Source organism: Oryx dammah, unplaced genomic scaffold, assembly GCF_014754425.2.
Source record: "Oryx dammah isolate SB20612 unplaced genomic scaffold, SCBI_Odam_1.1 HiC_scaffold_22, whole genome shotgun sequence".
Classification (NCBI taxonomy): Eukaryota; Metazoa; Chordata; class Mammalia; order Artiodactyla; family Bovidae; genus Oryx; species Oryx dammah.
In genome coordinates this window covers 3,967,965-3,988,780 of record NW_024070206.1, presented here as the reverse complement: position 1 = coordinate 3,988,780, position 20,816 = coordinate 3,967,965, and the positions used below count along the sequence as shown (strand labels likewise).

Genomic DNA, 20,816 nt, shown 5'->3' with positions numbered 1-20,816 from the left:
ATGCCTCGAGTCTTGACGGATGTTACTTCCGCAACCAGGTATTGAACACTCAGGCCCTCAGCAGTCAAAGTGTGGAGTCCTAAGCACTGCTACCACCAGGGAATTTGCTTTTAAATAATAAAAGATGCTTTTTAACAAATGAAACTTGGATGTGTAGCTTTCCTGTTGTTAATAAAATAGCGCGTGTTGAGGCTTTCTCTGCATCCCAGGCACTGTGCTAGCTCTTCAGCGCGCACCCCCTCCAGCACCCTCTCAGAGGACGTCACTGCTGTGACCCCCCCCAACCGCTCAGAGGGTGGGTGTTCATGAGGTCGGGAAATGCCCTATCATGTGGTTCACGAATGGTGGGCAAAGGAGCCAGCCCACCTGGGCCTCCAGAGCCAGACTCTCAGCTGCCTTGAATTGATTTCCTCGCCAGCTAGAGTGAGGATGTGTTTGCCAGGTGATTAACCTAAAAATATTTTTTAAAAAGACTGATCATTTCTTTATCAGATAGGTCGCAACTGCTTGCTTATCTCTTCTGATGGCCAAAGAGTAACAGAGTTTCTTGTGAGAACTTAATTCCTACTCCATCCTTAGTTTTAAGGAGGGCTGAGCCAAATTTTGTTGCATTCGAGAGGCCGACCGTTCTTTCTTGATTTCATTTCCTTGGGATGTGATGTTAATTCCAGACTGCAGTGCATATCATGCCCAGATAATTTGTTTTTAAAGATAAGTCACTGATTTTACTTCAAAGGTTGCACATGGGAATCTGTTGAGTTAACATAATGATGTCTTAGCTGAAGTGGGAAACTTCACTTTGATGTTGAGATATCTCTTGATAGCTCTCTCTTGGTCGTTCAGTGTGCCCCCAGCCCCCAGGACACAAATGCATGCCCGCACACAGACTCACTCCACATACACCCTCAGGCACGCTCCCCAGAGTGATCTCAGCTTGTGCTCTTGAGATAATCAAATGGTATCATTTAAAATTTTTCTTGGAAAACTCTTTACTTATATACAGAATAATGAGTTATTAGGGGGGAAAGCTGAAAGTGCTTAAAATTAGCCAAAGATTTTAAATGGCACATTGGAGATGGAAAGAGGTTCTTTCTGGATATAGTAAATGAAATAATGGCTTTATTTGGTATCTACTAAAGAATTTTGTTTTTCTACATTATCTGCCGTCTAAAAATAATGTCTCTTATGCAAAAAAAGTAGACGTCACGTTTTCAGCTATCTGGGTGTTTGTGTTGAATCAGAATCATGTATTTTTCCATCATAAGTGTTTTTGAGAAAAAAAAATAGCCTTATGATAAAGTGTGTCCTGTTCTCTAGAAATGAGAGATTTAGTGTAGACGGGGTATTTATTTTCTGAGTTTGGCTAAAGTATTACTTAGCTTATATTTCTAAATGGCTATAACGGAGTTCCCCCATGATAACCCCGGCCCTGGCAGCCCCTTCTGTTGAACATTTAAGAGTCGTACAGCTGACTCACTTTGCCGTTCAGCAGAACCTAACAGCATTGAAAAGCAACTATACTTCGATAAAAAATTTGAAACAAATCTTTTAGTCTTGTTAATGTATGGCTAAACGGTAGTGGTACTCAGCCGGTTACAAAGAGTCTTTAGCTCATCAGGCGTTTCCGTTTTGTTCTCCCCGGTGACTGTCCCTCTTTTCTCCTGATAAAGCAAATGAAGAAACACCCGTGCCGCCAGTGCGACAAGTCCTTCAGCTCGTCCCACAGTCTCTGCCGTCACAACCGGATCAAGCACAAAGGCATCAGGAAAGTTTACACCTGCTCGTAAGTCCCGGCTCCTGACGGGGCGGCGCTTCCCGTTTCCCCATCTTCCGCCTCCCGCGCGTGGGTTTCCTTTCTTTAATCATGTTTTGTTCTGCACTTTGACAAGATGAAAATTTAAAGGAGCAGTGCCTTGCCCAGTCTTTGCATGTTCTTATCTGTGCCTTTTTTTTTTTTTGCCGAGCAGCTTGTGGCCAGGGTCTTGGTTCCCTGAGCAGGGACTGAACCTGGGCTCCGTCAGTGAGAGCATAGAGCCCTAAGCCCTGGGCCGCCAGGAAAGTCCCACCTGTGCTCTCTGTTAAGCAGAGATTTGTGGTTTCATTACTGAGAGTTTGGCACAGTGACTCGCAGGCAGGTAGGGACTCAGCTTAAGGAGATGCTCTTTGGTTCCCTACACACAGTTGAGTTGCCGGCATCAGCAGGCCGGCTGGGCTGGTCAGTGTACTCGGGCTCAGACCGGGGCTGGTCGTGGGGTCAGTCCTGGGCTGGACATTTGTCCCTCGGGTACAGCACGTCCTTCGTGTCCACTCAGGCTGTTGGTGAAAGACCAGAGGAACCGAGTGGGCCAGCCCGAGGAGGGGACCATCCTGGGGTCTACCTCTGGGTATATAAGGGCGGAAGTTGTTACATTGTTCTTGGTGAGAAAGCTTTTTCACCCACTCAGAGCACCCTGAAGGGAGGTGGTGTGACAGGGCTACTGACTCTAAGGCGCTTTTCATAAAGAAGCACGAAGCGGCACCGAAGCCGTGTAGCCAGGATGTGGCCATGATGGACGCGGGGTCTGTGTCCCGTGTGGCTCAGGGGACTTAGGGAGGTCAGCTGCCAGGTCGCTGGGCTTCGCGGTGTTGTGGTGAGTCAGGAAGAGTCTCTGGGGTAGGAAGACAGGGCCCCTCCTTCCGTGGACCTGAAGCTGGCAGTGCTTTTGTTGCGATGAGAACATTCTCTAAGTACAGTCTGCGTGCCGAGACTGCGGTGACGGAGCCAGTGATTCTAGGAGGGACCGCTGGGCTGAGAGAACGGGGAGGAAGAGGGTGTGGACGGCAGGGTCCTTCCTCCCAAAGGCTGGCTCCTGTCCCCGTGGAGTCCCTGGAAGGCGGTAAAATGCCCGGGTCGCCCAGCTCATTTCCTTTGCTCTCTGGTATGGGTGTTGGCTCCCGGTGCTGTCCTGTAGGGGGTCTCTAACGTGAAATCATCAGAGCTGGAGCCACTCTTTCTTGTAAAATTTTCAGAAGCTTTTCTAAGGACAGCGAACTTGGTTCTACGTAAGCCGTGAGGATCTTTCCATCTCCCTTCCCTGCAGTGGTTATGCGTGACGTCTGGCTGAAGAGAGACCATAATTGCAGTTGCCACGGTCGTGAATTTCTGTTTACCAGTTTGGGCCTGTTTAAGAAAATGATGGATTCATGTCTTCCCAAAGAAAGCCTGTAATCGTAACTTACGGGGGGAGTTGCACAGGCTGAAATGAAAACTGGAATCATTGACCTATTTTGGATATTTGTTGAGTTTTCTGCCTTTAATCGACCAACTGAAGAAGCGTGTTTGCGCGCTGTGGCCCTAACCATGCGTATTATTGCATTTGTCTTTGATGAGAAGTTGACGGGAGACAAGTCTGTCTTGTCTGTGTCACGCAGAGTGAGCGGGAATCTTGGTAGCAGCGGTGTGAAGAAGTCAGGCAGGGACTTGCTTCCTGTTAAAGTGTATCGGGACGTGTATCGGGACGTAAATTCTGAGGGAACACTCTGAGTCACTGGAAAGAAAACTTCTGAGATTTAGTGTTCTCCATGTTAAAATCACAGCCGTCTAGAATTACAAATTAAGCCATACTTTAACCAAACTCAGAAAATAAATGCCCTGTCTGAACCAAATTGGGCTGGTGCTATAAGAACATAAAAACTGATAGAAAAAAAAACCCTTTTCCTTTTTTTTTAAAAAAAACACCAAAACCAATTTGCATTTGGGTATAACCAAATTATAGTGGTTAAGCGTTAAGAGTATAGCTTAAGAGTGTGACGGCAGTTTCCAGTGAGCAGCAGAGGGGCTCAGGACTCCATTCTGCCCCAGACTCCCCTCCCGTGCAGGCTGCCACCCAGCGCTGTGCAGAGTTTCCTGTGCTGTGCAGCTCATGCTTGCTGGGAGTTCCCTGTGCTGTGCAGCTCATGCTTTGCTGGTTTTTTCCGCTTGAAACAGGGCTGTGTGCACATGACCATCCCCAGGCCCCTAGCTGTCCCTTTCCACCCGTCCCTTCCCTGCAACCATAAGTTCATTTATGATAGAAAATTTTTAACAAAAGCTGCCGCACTTTATGATTTTTTTTTAAAATTCACACTGGAAATGAAGATTCATAGCAACACCGCTCTTGCACTTTGGACCACGGGTATCTCAAGACCACCCTGGCCTCTCCGGGCTGACTGAGGGCTTCGGGAGTGAGCTCGCTCCTCACTGAGCCCTTTCAAAGCAAGTAGGTTATTTCCTTGTCTTTCCCCCACAGGCACTGTCCAGACTCCAGGCGCACCTTCACGAAACGGTTGATGCTGGAGAAACACATACAGCTCATGCACGGCATTAAGGATCCCGACTTGAAGGAAATGACGGAAGCTACCAATGAGGAGGAGACGGAGACGAAAGAAGACGCCAAGGTCAGAGTTGCAGGCGCTCTCGCTCCGGTGATGTTGTGCTGACTTGCTCTCTCCTTCTTTTTGCACTAAAATTTTTCTGCGGTTATACAATTTAAAAAAATTCAGCCAGTGCACAAAGCTGTCAAGTAATAGAAACACTCTCTCTGCACTCAGCCAGCCTGAGTTTTCATCTTGCTCTTAAAGGTAACTCTTTTTTTTTTTTTTGGTGAGGTAGCTTTATGGTGCTAGTGGTAAAGAACCCGCCTGCCAGAGCAGGAGACCCAGGACATGCGGGTTCGATCCCTGGGTCGGGAAGATCCCCTGGAGGGTGTGGCAACCCACTCCAGCATTCTTGCCTGGAGAATCCCGTGGACAGAGGAGTCTGGCGGGCTACTGTCCATGGGGTCACAAAGAGTCGGACACGACTGAAGTGACTTCACACACAACCTTTATTAAATTTCTTCTGTATCCTTCCAGATACAGCTTTAGGGATCAATCTGAAAGTGAAAGTGAAAGTCACTCAGTTGTGTCTGACTCTTTGTGACCCTATGGACTATACAGTTCATGGCATTCTCCAGACCAGAATACTGGAGTGGGTAGCCTTTCCCTTCTCCAGGGGATCTTCCCAACCCAGGGACTAAACCCAGTCTCCTGCATTGCAGGCGGATTCTTTACCAGCTGAGCCACCAGGGAAGCCCAAGAATACTGGAGTGCGTAGCCTTTCCCTTCTCCAGCGGATTTTCCTGACCCAGGAATCGAACCAGGGTCTCCTGCATTACAGGTTACCAGCTGAGCTACCAGGGAAGTTAGGGATCAGTCTACTTACATATAAAAATTAAAGCTTTGTGTAGACCCGTGGAAGTTGTCTTAGCCAGGGAATTATTTTCATCTAGATTCCTTTGCATTGCTGATGTATTGGTTGTGAGAGGTACCTGACCAAAATTGATTCCATTTAGCTCCTGTTTGTAATGATGAAAGGTTAAGGTCAAGAATTCGTGCTCTATCAGCGGATCGTGAACTGGGAGCAGGCAACAGCATGGCTGTTAGCCTGCGTATAAACCACACACGTGCCAAGTGCTGTTGGAGTGCGGCAGTGGTTCAGCAGACATTTCAGAGACCCGCGCTGTCTCTGGCACCGTGCTGCGTCTGGAATGTTCCTGGGGAAAAGCCTGTGTGTGCTTTCAAGGAGTTAGTCATTGAAATCAAAATACAAGTCAGACTAGTGTTGCATTAAATTGTAATCCTTCCCCTCAAGTGATGGGGTGGGGGTGGAATTAAAGACTGTACACGCAGGGGGCAGCTTTAGGTCAAGGTGGAAAAGCCAGATGGCCGTGGAGAAGGTGTCCATTGGCTTGGGATTTTAGAGAGCTGGAGGGGAGGGATTTGAGGGGCCAGAGGAGTCTGAGGAGGCTGAGTGGCCCAGAAAGGGCCCTCACTGGCTCCAGTGAGGCGCAGGTGGCCCAACATCTGACCCTCAGGAAAGGAGCAGGTCTGGGCACTCTGCCACGAGATGCTCAGCCCGCCTGCCCCTGCCTCTCCCTGGCCGCATTGCCTGCCTCCGGTCCCCCAGCTGCCCTGGCCGGCTCCCAGCGGGACCCCTTTCCTGGTGTGACCTACCAGCTCAGGCTGTCCCTGTGACGCTCGGCTGGCTTGCTCATCGCTGTTTCTTGCTGCATCCCTCGAGAGCGGAGGCCTGTTTGTTCTGCTGAGCCCCTGCAGGACGCCCGGTCAGCCTGGTGCCGAGCTCACCTTGGCGGGGCAGAGGGAAACGGTGACCCTCGGGCGGGGCTGGGGCCACACAGCCGTAAGGAGCCCACACCCCAGCTCCCGGAGCCCACGAGCGGTTGTCCGTGCATCACCGGTTCTGTCTTCCTCTCGCAGGCTCCCAGTCCCAAGCGGAAGCTGGAGGAGCCGGTGTTAGAGTTCCGCCCTCCCCGAGGGGCCATCACGCAGCCCCTGAAGAAGCTGAAGATCAACGTGTTCAAGGTGCACAAGTGCGCCGTGTGCGGCTTCACCACGGAGAACCTGCTACAGTTCCACGAGCACATCCCGCAGCACAAGTCGGACGGCTCCTCCCACCAGTGCCGCGAGTGTGGCCTGTGCTACACGTCGCACGTGTCGCTGTCGCGGCACCTCTTCATCGTCCACAAACTGAAGGAGCCGCAGCCGGCGGCCAAGCAGAACGGGGCGGGCGAGGAGAACCCGCCGGAGAGCCAGCCGGGGCCCGAGGACGCGCCGGCCGACGGCCCCGTGTCGGACCGGACGTGCAAAGTGTGCGCGAAGACGTTCGAGACGGAAGCTGCCTTAAACGCTCACATGCGGACCCACGGCATGGCCTTCATCAAGTCCAAAAGAGTGAGCTCGGCGGAGAAATAGCCGCCCCACCCTCCGCGCGCCTGCGGGCAGCGAAGCGCCCCCCACCCGCACACCGGTCCACATGGGAAGCAAAGAGACGTTTTTGTTAGGCAAAGTTGGCGGTATCACAGAGTTAACAGTTCTGTCCAGGCTGTTGCAATATATCTCCCTACTCCCCTTCTCTGCCTCCTCCTATCTGCCCTCCTCCCCTTCCTCCATAAGTATTAAAAACAGTATTTGAGTTGAAAAGAGTTTGTATATATTTAAACGAATAACTTTTTATACTCTTTGTTACATGTTTGTATCAGTATTTAGTGGACAATGTTTTAAAGATTTTTGTTTGTTTTGTTCTTGGGTTGTCTTTTTTTTTTATATATATATTTTTTTGTTTTTGTTTTGGGTTAGAGTTTTTCTTGTTTGTACGGTTTCTTTAAAAACAGAGTTCTTAGCAACAGGGGCAGTTCCTGAATTCCAATAAACCATTTTGTACGTCACGGTTTTGAATGGGTTAACTAATTACAGGCTCCGACAGGGCCTTTTTTAGTGTTTTTAATTTTTAGAATTCACTACATAAATGGTAGGTGACTGTAGGTCTCAAAACCACTAGGGACTTTTAAGTGTCTTAGCACTCTATCCTCAACGTGCCTGCTCCGCTAGGGCCGCCGCCCGGTGCGTGGCCTCTCCTCCTGGCCCGGTGTGTCGGAAGCCGCCTTGCGGGGCGCTTCTCTCCCAGCAAGGGGGTGGTAGCAGGGGCCAAACATCCAGGAAGGAAAGACATGGATGGATTCCATCTCAGAGTGGGGAAGAAAGCTCGCTCTCCTAAAGGGGAAAAGCAAGCAGGTAGTTTCCTGGGCCGATTTGCAAGGCTGGCTTCTAAAAGAGCACAAGGAGCTAAAGCGAAGAAAGGGCTGGACTACTGTAAAAGTTACAAACACATCGTTAGACCAGTGGATTTATATAGTCAACGTTTTTGTCATGTAATTTATTAACTATTAATGACGACACAACTAAAAATATCAAGTATTTCTCTGGCTCTTGACAGGAAAAGGAAAAAAAAAAATCACAGTTGACTTAACCCTTTGCTGTCTAAAGAGTTGGTGTTTCCTGTTCTGGGTGCTACTGCCAAAGGTCCCGGTACTTAGACTTGGGATGCACAATTTCCACCTTCCTGAAGCAGCAGCCGGCGTGTGGCCATCGGCCATTCCCTTCAGCACTGAGCCACATGGGTTGAGTTCAGCCATTTCAATAAGTACCTTTACTCTTGGGTAGTTCAGCCTTCTTAATGCAGCCAAGGTACTCCTCTGTCCCTTCCAAATGTTTATAGTTCTCTGGGAGAGTTATATTTTTTTGGTTTTGTGTTTCCGTGTTTTCTTTTGCATTTTATATCTTGTATTTATCCCTAAACATGTTTTGTACTTTTTTTTTTAAAAAAGGAAAGTTATTTTGTGTATATGTAGATAGACTTGCACGATACACTGTAGTCGATGTCCGGGCCCTCGAGAGGTCTTGCTGCTGTCAGGCGTCAGGCACTAACCGCACCCACCCTAACTGTATTAAACACGTTTCACGTATGTAAATAAACCTGGGACGTTTGGCCCTCATGCTTTCGTGAGAGCGTTCTTGATGGTGGGTCTCTGACGTCTTCGTGGAGTTTAGGGAGTGATTCACAGCAGGGATGGGCTGTGGGCTATTGGCAGCATTCTTGCCGCAAATAAGGGCAGCGTGTTCATTCCCATTGGCAATCAGCTGTTTTTGTCCCTTTTGTAGTGACTCCCATCAGTACGTGGGTATACCCAAGGGTGTGGTTCAGTACTCCTCAACTTGAAATTCATTGCTGTTACTTGTTATATTTATACTTGTCTTGCTCTTAAGTTGTATTCATAGCACTTTCCATTTGTTCCTGCATTTGAACCTTGCAATAGACCTGTGTGGTGGGCTGCACGGGTCCTAATAGCCTAGTTTTACAGTCGAGGAAGCAGAGCTCAGATTTCAGTTCTTGGCCTGAGCCCTCATAGCTGGTAAGTGGCTTTGCATATTAGAACCCAGATATTCTTGCTCTGAATCTAGTGCTCGCTCTCTGTGTTTATGTACATATCGACAGATACTCCTTTATTCAACAAATAAAAAGTATTTGCAAAACGCGATACTAGAATTTTTGTCTGTGGCGCTATGGGTTTTCTAAGGTAACCTGGGAGTCTTATCTACTCAAATACCCAAGCATGCTTGGTAATACAAAGTTGGCATCTACTGAATGCCTAGTTGAGCAATGAAGAAAATTTTTTAAATGTTCAGAGGTCGCACAATGAAGAAACTGAAATCCAGAGTAGAAAAACAGCACCCAGGGTCTTCCCTGGCGGCTCTGTGGTAAAGAACACCTGCCAGTGTAGGAGACGTGGGTTTGGTCCCTGGTCCGGGAAGAGCCCACGTGCTGTGGAACAGCCAAGCCCGTGCGCCACATCTGCTGAGCCTGTGCTCCGGAGCCCGGGAGCCAACTCCTGGGCCTTTGGGCCACGGCCGCTGAAGCCCAGGTGCCCTGGAGCCCGTGCTCTGCACCAAGAGGACCACTGGAGTGAGGAGCGCGCACGCTGCAACCGGAGCAGAGCCCGTGCTGCCACGAGGACGGCCAAGGGCAAATCATCATAGAAAACAAAGCAGCACCCAGTGCTGTAGCCTGGATGGCTCGACTGGAGAGGGAATTGATGAGCTGGAAGATGGATTGTGAAGAAACCCCCTAGAAAGCAGCACAGAGATAAGGAGATGAAATACATAAAGGAGGCTAGGAGTCTGGAAAGATAACAGAAGCAAGTCTAATGGGCTTCCCTGGTGGCCCAGCAGTAAAGAATCTCCCTGCCAGTGCAGGAGACATGGGTTCCATCCGTGGGTTGAGAAGATCTCCCGGCAGAAGGAAATGGCAACTTAGTCTAGTATTCTTGCCTGGGAAATCCCATGGACAGAGGAGCCTGGTGGGCTACAGTCGATGGGGTCACAGATAGTCGGAGATGACATGATCGACTGCAATGAGTTTAATAGTTCCAGAAAGGGGGAATAGAATTGGGGAGAGCCAGTACAGAAAATTTTTGTTTACTTGCTAAGTTGTTCCCAACTCTTTTGACCCCAAGGAGTGGGTTGCCATTTCCATATCCAGTGGAAATTTTCTAGCTATTGACGAAGGACATGAATATGTGAATTAACATGGTGGATGCTGAGCAAAAAATCCACATTGGGGCTTATGAATTTTGCCCATTTTATATTAGTTGTAACTGGGGCACATTCCATGAATTTTGAGGAATCCCACTTCCTCTGTTGGTGGGGAAGGGGTGGGGCTGGCAAGAGTAGGCTGGGTCCAAGCTGTAAAAAACTCTGAATGGCAATCCAGGGGGGTTGTACTCTGATCAAGATGAAGTATTTGGACCGGGGAGTGATACCAGATGAACTGGTAGCAGTGCTTAGGGTGGATTGTGGGAGAGTGTATCGAGCAGTATTGAGTCAGGCTGTGCTGTGGTTATAACCTTTCATCTTAATGACTTACAGCGAGACATTTCTTGCCCAGATGTTGCTCCAAGGCTCCACTTTGAACGAAAGCTGCCGGGTGTTGTGGCAGAAGGTGAGTGCGGTTGGATGCTCGGGCCCAGAAGTGACAAATGCCTGTCTCCACAACTCACTGCCAAAGCCAGTCACACAGTCCTGGCTCACTAACAACAAGGAGGCAGAGAAATGCGGTCCCACCTCGTGCCCAGAAGGCAGAAGACTGGAAATACTGGCACAGCCTAAATGACCATCCCGGGAATTAGAGTTTAAATCGATGTAGCTACGGTGCTAACACAGTGGGCCATGGTGCCTTGAGGACTCAGCTCAGGATAGAGGCAGGAGGCTTAGAAAGAGGCTGCAGTCGTAGGGAGCATTTCAGGAGGAGGATGAAAATAAATTCCATGCTGCAGGATACAGAGAAGAGACGTGTGAAAGTTCTAACCTAAGCGATTTTTTAATGAACAGAAAGATTTATTTCAAGGTGTGGACTACTTACATAGAAATATAGAAGTAAAGATGAAGAGCTGTTTATAGGGAAGGTGAGCTTGAACATTAGATATCCATTCAAGGTTAGTTTTTGTTTGAATGAATGTGTGTGATTGAGTGATTTTTATCAATAATTGAGTAACTAATACATAAAGAGAAGGCAATGGCACCCCGACTCCAGTACTCTTGCCTGGAAAATCCCATCGATGGAGGAGCCTGGTGGGCTACAGTCCATGGGGTCGCTAAGAGTCAGGCACAACTGAGCGACTTCACTTTCACTTTTCACTTTCATGCATTGGAGGAGGAAATGGCAACCCACTCCAGTGTTCTTGCCTCGAGAATCCCAGGGACGGCGGAGCCTGGTGGGCTGCCGTCTATGGGGTTGCACAGAGTCGGACATGACTGAAGCGACTTAGCAATACATGAAGAATGCCAGCAAGGTGGTAAAACAAAATGAAGCAAAGGATGACGTAAGCTTAGCATCCATGGCATAGACAACTGCTTCCTGCCACATTTTCTTCAAATTCCTGTGTCCTACTGCAGTACAGATTCCAAAGAACAACTGGTCTACCCCAAAGCACTGATGGGCACCTCTCTTCAGGGTCAGTAAGCTAGTGAGTTCTATCCCAGGATCTTTGACCAATGGAACTTTCCTATTGAAAAGTTTGACTGAAAAAGTTTATATATTTCATAACCATCATGCCATGAGTACTTTTTTTTTTAATGCCTTCTTGGAAGGTGAAAGACGTGTTTAAAGAACTTCATAAAATAAAATATACCTTAAAGAAACCATTTATTTATCCCAAAGAATGGGTCTGAAAATCAAGAGGGGTGTACCAAATGTGGGTGTTCTTTATGCTATTTAGTTACACACACACACACACACACACACACACACACACACTGCCAATGAGATGCTGTAAGGATACCAGATTGTGGCTCTTCCTTTTAAGTGTATGTCTTCCAAATAAGGAACCTGGAGTTAGTTAGCTTAAAAACTTGGCTTCTGCTCCTGCACAGTTCAGTCTTTGCTTAAATGGGTTTTTTGTTTTGTTTTGTTTTAGACTCATTATAGAGTTACTTTCTTTTTTAAAATTTACTTATTTTTTTGGTTGCAGTGCATGGAGTTACCATGGGAGCTTCTCTTGTGGCGGAGCCCAGGCTCTAGGCGTGTGGGCTTCGGTAGTTGCAGCTGCACTCAGCACCTGTGCTCAGTCATTTTGGCTCAGGGCTCGAGAGCAAGGACTCGGCAGCTCGAGAGCGAGGACTCAGAAGCTGTGGCACATGGGCTTTGCACAGCGGCATGCGGAATCTTCTTGGACCAGGGATAAAACCCATGTCCCCCGCATTGGCAGGTGGATTCTTATCCACTAAACCACCAAGGAAGTCCTTAAATGGATTCTTGAAACTCTCTTTGAGTTTCTTTTTGCAGTGAGGAACCTCACACTCCTACAGAGTTAATCTTAAACCTTTGGGATATGAAACGTGAGCTTATTTCTCTGCAAAGAGCCTCTCTTCCTGGTGCTAGAAGCTTCTGGACTAGCTGGTGTGAATTCTGTAGTCAGCATGACTCCCAAAGCACTGATTCTGAACAGCCTGGCCTCGATCCACATGGTCTGTGTGTAAGGTCAAATTTGAGACTTGGCTACTGCCAGTCTTTGCAGTAACAGAGAGCATTCTCTTTTGACATCCATTTCCCCTCCCTACAGTCCCTGTAGCTTTGGGTGAACATTTTAGTAAAGACTCAACACACTGGATGATGAAAGTTTCATCACCTTGGCCTATGTTTTGCTGGAAGTCTGTTCATTTATGTTTGCTGCCTTTGTTAGAAAGGGAGACCTGGGGGTGTCCAGCATCCGGGTCCTGTGTGAATTAGGGTCCTAGCAGAACACAAATGCCACATTAGAAAAGCTTTACTTTTATCGTAATTAAGGAAGGGACTGTATACTGGGTTGGAACAAAGGATGACGAGGGTCACAGAGAGCGAGAGCCATAGTCACAGCCAAGCAAGAGCGGTGGGAAAGAAATTACATAGAAGCTTCCGCTTCGCACTCAACAATTTCCAGCCTGCTCCTGCCACTGGTGAAAACCGAATAAAAGCCAGAAAACAAGGAGACACAGTCATATTCTGCAACGTCAGTGTGCTGGGCACAGGGTGGGACACAAGGACGCTTGGCGGATGGGCACTGGGTGGGAGGCAAGATTAGGATCACAGATCGGAAGTGCATGCTCTGCACCACGCACGTTTCACCCCCTATAGGGAAGCTGGCAGCTGGAACCGGGACTGTGGATTACACATCTACCTTTTGTACCAATTTCCTCTCCAGGTTTGCCCTGGAATTATGCCCTGGCCCTAGTGGTTATTTTTACTTAAGGAAACAGAAGAGCTTTTCCCAGAAAACATGTTTCCAAATTAAACTTATGGGGTTAGTTTTGACTCCTAAAGCAATGCTATTTATGTTTCACAGTATTTAAAGGAACTGATTATTTAATGTGCTTTTCTATTTGATTGTAAGCTGCTATCCTTAGGCTTTCCTTAGTTATAATTATAAATTACACTACCATGGCAAGTTTGTTTCTAAACACAATCCTTTGCAAGATGATATTTTTACCTAGGGGAACTCTAAAATTAGAGTCCACCCTATCACACTTCCAACTAGGTTCCAGAAAGGGAGGATTTATCACAACAGCAATTGTCTGATCTTCAAGTCAAGTTTAATTGGATTGGTTATTTCTGGAGAAGAAACATCTTTTTTTTTTTTTTTAAGAAAAAAAGAACAAGGAAGGCATAGAGCCCCCGATTCGAGAGGATGGTGTGAAGTTGATGTGAGTCAGGAGAAAGCAGAGTTGCCTGTGTCAGAGGAAACAACCCCGTCTGGAAAGCGTAGAAGACAGATCTCTAAGCAGGGGTAATGGACATTTGTCTTGATTCCATCAGTTCAGCGTCTGATTCCTTTCTGGGAATCTACCACAGTGTGAACCTCTGAGAGATGGATCTTGCCTCCTACTCCCGAAACCAGAAGGTCATCCTCCCTGACCCCCAGCAGCCTAAGCTCAGGCGTGGGATGACCAGCACTTGGTCAAAACGGTGCTCTTGCTTTGACTCCGGAGTCGGTGATGCCACAAATTAGGGACAGTTTAAATGTGCACGTGTGGTGGCACGGTGGCCCCGGTCGTGGTGACTGCAGATGGAGAACCACAGAGCGCTGCGCTCGTTGGTCAGGAAGAGGGGAGAACCAGGACCTGGGAGAAAAGAACGTGGACGTTGCTCGGCATCTCTGCCCAGCTGGGAACCAGTCTGCCTTCCAGGAACCACCGATAATCTTGGCCCCAAGGGTCCACTCATGGTGGGACATGTTGAAGCTTAAGCTTGTCCTTCCCTCTTAATAAGACAGTATCCTAGCAACACAACAAAGTCTGTTACTTCATTTTAATATCCTACGGAAGTATAGTTGACTTGGCCTTCCCAGAGGATGTAGGAGACACAGGTTCAATCCCTAAGTCAGGAAGAGCCCCCGGAGAAGGGAATGGCTGTCCACTCCAGTATTCAGTTCAGTCGCTCAGTCGTGTCCAACTCTTTGCAACCCCACGAACCACGGCACGCCAGGCCTCCCTGTCCATCACCAACTCCCGGAGTTTATCCAAACTCATGTCCATTGAGCCAGCTTCTTGAATGCAATGGCGGCTGCATTAACAACAGCACCAGCCAGTGATAGCCGCCACCTTGGGAAATGATAGAGGTGTGCTTTCAGGAAGGGAAGGCGTTCTTTATTTTCATGTCCTATTTTTACACCCAGCATGGTGCCATGTGGAAAACAGGTGCTTAAAACATCTTCAAAGAACAGCTGAGTCTCCTTGAAGCTTGATTACTCAAAATTTTATTTCTTAAGAGTTGGGAAAAACATTATAAAGGTCTTGAAAAGAGATTCTCTCTCTTTTTATTTATGTGGAATTTAAAAAGATCATTTAGGTGGTTTTATTACTGATTAAAATCTGGATATGTATTCTGCTCATTAAAATTTCCCCTCTATTGACAAAAGATGGAACACTTCACTGAATTCTAAAAGGTAATTTCATATTTTCAAGGACTATACAATGTCAACAACTGATGTGGAAATAAATCCAGGCTTGAGAGATTGTTCTGCTTAATCATTCTTAAATATCCAGATTACCTAAACCTCCATTATTTTCAACCCTCCCCTTCTTTGCCTTTTATTTATTTATTTATTAACATTGAAAGTGTTAAGCACAGGAGACGCACATGGAATTGAGACCTTTAACACGAATGTTTATCACTCAAGCATGCTGATGTAATACGAGGAAACAGCTGAGGTAGGCTGATTGTATGCTTTTACGCATTTACAGATGGGGAAAGGGAACAGCTTCCACTCTGGTTTCTGGTGCCAAATTAGGTCCATTTTTCAGTCCAAGTTCTTGCTTCCTCCTTGTAGTTCCAGATTGGGTGTTCTCCTTCATGTTTTGCACTGACATTTCAGCTTCCACTTCAATTTCAGAACAGTCTCCCGGGCGCATAGTAACAGTCAGTGTATTCACAGCAGAAAATAATTTTGAAGGTAGACTCAGAGGGTTTCAAGGTCAGAGACGTTAAAGGTGATTTTTAAAAAGACCATTTGATGAATAAATCTCATCGATAACACTCTCATCTAGTGCTCAGTCAATATTTGGATACCTCCAAGGGCAGAGACCTCTCTACCATTGGAAAGAGCCCAGTTCATCTTTGGGTAGTTTTGACGAGAAAACTCTTCACTGTTTCAAAACTGTCCTTTTGTAACTTTGAGCTAATGATCTATGTTTTTTCAAGGAACTATTCACCCTGTATCACCTTAACTGCTTCTGCGCCTGAATCGTTTTTCTTTAGATCAATAACCATAACAGAATAATAATCCCACAATAGCCATTGTGTATTAAGGGTCTACTATAGGTCAGACGGGCTTCCCAGGCGGCGCTAGTGGTAAAGAGCCTGTCTGACAACGAGGAGACTTGAGACGCAGGTTCGATCCCTGGGTTGGGAAGATCCCCTGGAGGAGGGAATTCCTACCCACTCCAGTATTCTTGCTTGGAGGAACCCCGTGGACAGAGGAGCCTGGCTGGCTACCGTCCAGAGGGTCACCAAGAGCTGACACGACTGACTGACTTTCACTTAGAGAGGTTATTATTTAAGGACAGACTTCCTAGAAAGAAAGTGTCTATACCACGAGAAACCCAGATCCACGCATTGCATGTTTTTTTCAGGTAGATGAACGCAGTCATCATGGTCTTTTTCCAGCATCGCTGGCTTCATCGGATGTGCACCCTAAGCCCCCTGGGATGAAGTGGGTGTTTATTTGTCCTACCGCAATACCGGGTGTTTCCGTGGGGAGGTTCATCACTCCCACTTGTGGCTTTCAAATCCGGCAAACATATTAACAGATGCAGAAAATGCCCAGATGATGACGCAGAAGCCCTTCTTTGCTTAGCATTTCCTGAACTTTCTATAGATTGGATTCACACTCGTTCTTGGATAAAAACCCAACCCTGCCACCTCACTTCCTCCGTTTGTTTATTTGTTAAACCCAGAGATGTACATAGGCATCTGACGCAAGAAAGTCTAGGCTGGTCCCTATTAACTGGAAATGTTAATCTGCATAACTAAAGGAAGCCAGGTGGTCAGCGGCCCCCACACCCACAGGGTGATTTTACTCAACAATAACAAGTCGTACACAAATCGGTTTCCATGGTTTGTTCAATGCGGCCGCTTTGCAGGTGGCGGAGGAGACACAGCTTGTCTCTGCACGTTAAGGCGGGAGAATGTCACATTTGCCCCCAACACGTTGTAGTCTGGTGTTTTATAAATGCAAGGTTTTGTCTAGGAGGGAAATTTTGCCCTGGCAGGCTAAGGTCTTCACGGAAGATGGCCCTGACTTTACTGCTTTGTCTGCTCTCTTTTCAATTTCAATTGCCTTTTGTTTTTCCTGCAAGAAATGTTTCTCTCAAGTGCATGCAGGACGTTGAAGAATTTCTTTCTGATCTGAATTCAGTGGAGCCCAAAGAATATGCTCTAAGAAGTAAGTAGGTTTTTCCTGGCCTGTTGGGTAGCTGAACACGGGGCAGACAGGTTTGGACTTGGGATGTTCTAGAAAAGCTCTTGAGAATTAAAAACCCAGGACCAAATAGGAAAAAGAAGAGATGCTCAATTTATAATTTGCACCGGGAATCAAGAAGGAAGAAGAAATTTTAACTGCAGAAGGCACTAGAGAGGGTGGTATTAATTCCAGCCAGAAGGAATCTCATGAGGACCAGTTTCTCAATGAGATGAAGATTATTTATAAATTGTATGATGCTGTTTACGATTTTTGAAGTTGATAACATTTCACCACTGTATGAGATAGCTTGGTTTATTTCTTTCTCTAGACATTTAGTCTGCATTCGATAAAGAATTGCTTCACTATTTAGGAAACAGGTCTGCCCATTATATGTTTGATGGTAAATTCTGAGGAGTATTTTGGTGAACACATTGGCTCAGATTGTATATAATAAGTTTGACTGTAGCCAGACCTCTTTGCATGCGATATGGATGGACAGCAGGCTGCAGTAATTTTATTTTTTGTTAGTTTTCCAGAATTATTTTCACAGCTAAAGGGACATATACATCCCTGCCAGAAAGTGGCAAGAAATCAGATTCATTTTCAGTGGGATAACCTCTCCAGGAGAATGATTCCTTCTTGATGCTGATGTAAACCGCTAAGGAGGAAAAATGTAAAAACTCACTTTTCCAAAGCCAGAAACATTCTCACAGCAATTTTCATTTCCATTTAACACATGAATAATTTACTTTGTATTGGGAAATCCAAATAGGAACATAATATACATTATAAAGATAAACAAAAGTTTTGATCTAATATTGAGTAATTCAAAACAGCACATGACTTGAAGCAATTACTTCAAATTATATGTTCTTGTAGTTAATGAAATGATAGGGTAATATGATTCCAATGGATTCAATAACCATCTGCAAGTTTTACTTTGGAGTTGATTATGTTTTTCTGTAATACTTGGTGATATTGACAGGGAACATTCTGACAAACAGGCCAAGAAAATCCAGAAGGGTGCGATGAGTCCTGGTGATGTGATGGAAGGAGGTATTGTTATCGTTAGTCAGAGCCTTGTTAGTGCTTTATTTATCTCTTACGTTGCTCTAGTCATGCACTTTCGATGTTCCATCTGTAGGCACATGAAAATGGAAACCTTTTTTTTTTTTTTTTAGTTATAGAAATGTCCCAAAGTCGAACGGTCCAAGAAAGAGCTGACTGATGTATATAAATGGGGTAGAGGACCATCAGTTAATAGATGAATACTTCTATCTGGTGTTGTAACTGAGTTTCATTCTAATGCATCCCCAACGCCCTTGACATCGTTGCTTTGACGTGTTGTCTGAGATTTTCTGACCTTTGTTCTCAGTGTGGTTTTCCTGACAGTCATGTGGATGGAAAAATAATGAAAGTCAGTATTTAGAGAGTATGTTTACATGGCGAGTGCTGCTCCCAGCCCAGTGAAGAGTTGTCTCTCGTTTAGTCCTAATGCCCTTTCCCACCCGTGGGGAGGGCATTATTTTCGCCTCTGATTTATCAGTGAGCCACAAAGATGCAAAGCATCTTGCCAAAATAAGTGATGCAGGTAGGATTTGAAACCAGGTCATCTGATTCCCAAGCCTGCATTTTCAATTACTGCCCCAAATAGACAGCAACAGAGAAACAAGACCAAAAATAGTCATCAGCAAAAAAAAAAAAAAAAAAAAAGAAGAAGAAGAAGAAGCAGAAACACATGTATCAGTATGAAGGGAATATGCAGAAACAACATCAAGGAAAAAAGTTGTGGAAGAATATATATATATATAGTAGGTAAAGTTTCAAAAATGCAGGTTAAGGTGCTCTACTGCTTTTGGGGACATACTACCTAGTACAAATGGAAAGAAATGCATGAGAATGATACCCTCCAAATTCGGTTAGAGGTTGCCCTGCAGTGGGGATGGTGAGGGTAGGGATGTCATTGGGGTTCCACCAGGGTCAAGTTGTGTTTTTTAAGCTGGGCGACTGCAACTCAGGTGTTTCTTGTTTTTTTTTTCCTTTGTGCCTTTTTAAGATATTAAAGGTTGCATAGTAATGTTTTAAAACTCCATCTCCAATCCACAGCACAGAGACGACACCAGCAGAACCTCTGATAATGGGTGGGGTCTGAAGAATTAAGTGGAGGGAGAGGGTGCTTGAAATTCAGGCAGACGTGTTTGTTTTTGCAGAAGGGAATTGGCGTCTTTGCTGCTGTGGAACAGGAGAGAGCTTGGTTTTAGAGCCTGAGACAGACGCTTGGTCTGGCAGAGGAGGCTGGATTGGAGAGGGTGGAGCTTATGGGAGGGACGAAGCCAGGAGCACGACTCTAAGATGAGGTTTCTGTGTGTCCTTCCCTGCATCCTTCTCCATTAAAGGGAACAGACTCCAGCCATCGCTGTTTGAAGGCTTTCCTGTTGCCACTCTCTGGGCCCCTGTCTGATCCTATCCCCCACCTCTGCCCCTCTGCTTCTGATTTTTTGTTTTATTTATTTGTCTGTCTATTTCTGGCCGCCCTGGGTTTTTGTTGCTGCACTCGGGCTTTCTCAGGTTGCCTTTCACCTTGGGCTCCTTCTGTTGTGGGGTATAGGCCCAGGCCGAGGGCTGCAGCAGTTTCGATGGCAGGCTCGTTAGCTGTGACCAGTGGGCTTTAGAAGGCTGCCTTTGTAGCTGCGGCCCCCAGGGCTAGCTGATCCGAGGCAACGTGGCATCCTCCCAGGCCAGAGATTGAACCAGTATCTCTTGCACTGCAAGGTGGATATTCTTAACCACTGGACCACCAGGGAAGCGCTTGGTTTTCTTTTATACTCCACAATCCACAGCAATCTACATTCAATCACTTACATGAAAATTGCAGCCTCAAAGATCTCTGGCATCTTCTCTGCTGACTAGTCATTTCTGTCTCCATTTTCTTTCTCCTTGACCGCGGTGGTGTCAACTATCTTCTTAACACTCGCCTCTTTCTAACTCAAGGATCGTCCTTCCTTACGGGGATCTGTCTTCTCTCTTCACCTCTCTCCGCCTGCACCTTCCCACCCACTCCTTTCCTCGCTGTCCCTCCCTTGTAAACAGAACCCCATTTTAGGAACAAGGTATTACTCCACAGACTCTGCTGGGCGGGCAGGCCTGGCACCTGGGTGCTCGTCCTGTTGAGGCTGAGAACCAGCCGTGTGCTTGGCCCCAGCCAAGCCGTGTCACTCTGCTAAACGAGTCTTCCCACCCATGAAGTAGAGAGCTTGTGCTTCTCAAAGTGTGAGGATCTGCAGGCCGCTTAAAAATGTTCTAATTTCTCCACTTAGCAGTATGCTCCAGCCGGGGTCGAGTGTTTAAGCTGAATGTCCAACACAGGGACTTTTAAGAGTTAAATCACATAAATTAACAATTGGGTAGAGTATGTTAGAGAGAAGAGGAATGGCAACCCACTGTAGTATTGTTGCCTGGAGAATCCCAGGGACGGAGGAACCTGGTGGGCTGCCGTCTATGGGATCGCACAGAGTCGGACGCGACTGAAGCGACTTAGCAGCAGCAGAGTATGTTAAGAACAAAAGGAATGAATACTCAAAAGTCATCACTTCTAATGGTTGTAGTGCATCTGGCCATCATCTGTACTCTTTAAAATTTTTTTTAAAATTTTAATTTATGCCGTTTATTTGGCTGTGCCAGGTCTCAGCTACAGCACACGGAATCTTCAGTCACTCACTGTGGCATGTGGGCCCTTTAGTTCCCTGACCAGGGATCAAACCCAGGCCTCCTGCACTGGGAGTGGGGGTCTTAGCCACTGGACCCTCAGGGAAGTCCCCGTCATCTGTACCCCCGAACAAGCCTGTGTGGTGGAAATGTACTGCTGGGCTACTGCCCGTCAACCTCCGAGCTCAAGCTCAGGGACGGCAGGCTCGGGGCTTGAAGTCATCGGTGGAAGTTTATTCACCGCACAAGCCAGCAATCCCTGCA

At 46.7% G+C, this 20,816-nt stretch overlaps 1 protein-coding gene across 7 annotated transcripts in view; it reads left to right on the top strand.

The window, feature by feature from the left end:
* Positions 1–8,892, top strand: part of ZNF532 (zinc finger protein 532) — a 110,690-nt gene extending 101,798 nt beyond the window's left edge. For 6 of the 7 annotated variants that reach the window (XM_040264295.1, XM_040264293.1, XM_040264290.1 and 3 more), the window contains 3 exons: positions 1,671–1,783; positions 4,269–4,416; positions 6,277–8,892. In XM_040264295.1, the coding sequence (XP_040120229.1) occupies positions 1,671–1,783; positions 4,269–4,416; positions 6,277–6,771 (756 nt within the window). In that variant the 3' untranslated portion in view covers positions 6,772–8,892. The remainder of the gene's footprint in view (positions 1–1,670; positions 1,784–4,268; positions 4,417–6,276) is intronic. The other variant, XM_040264296.1, reaches the window with a different exon arrangement.
* Positions 8,893–20,816: the final 11,924 nt, after the last annotated feature.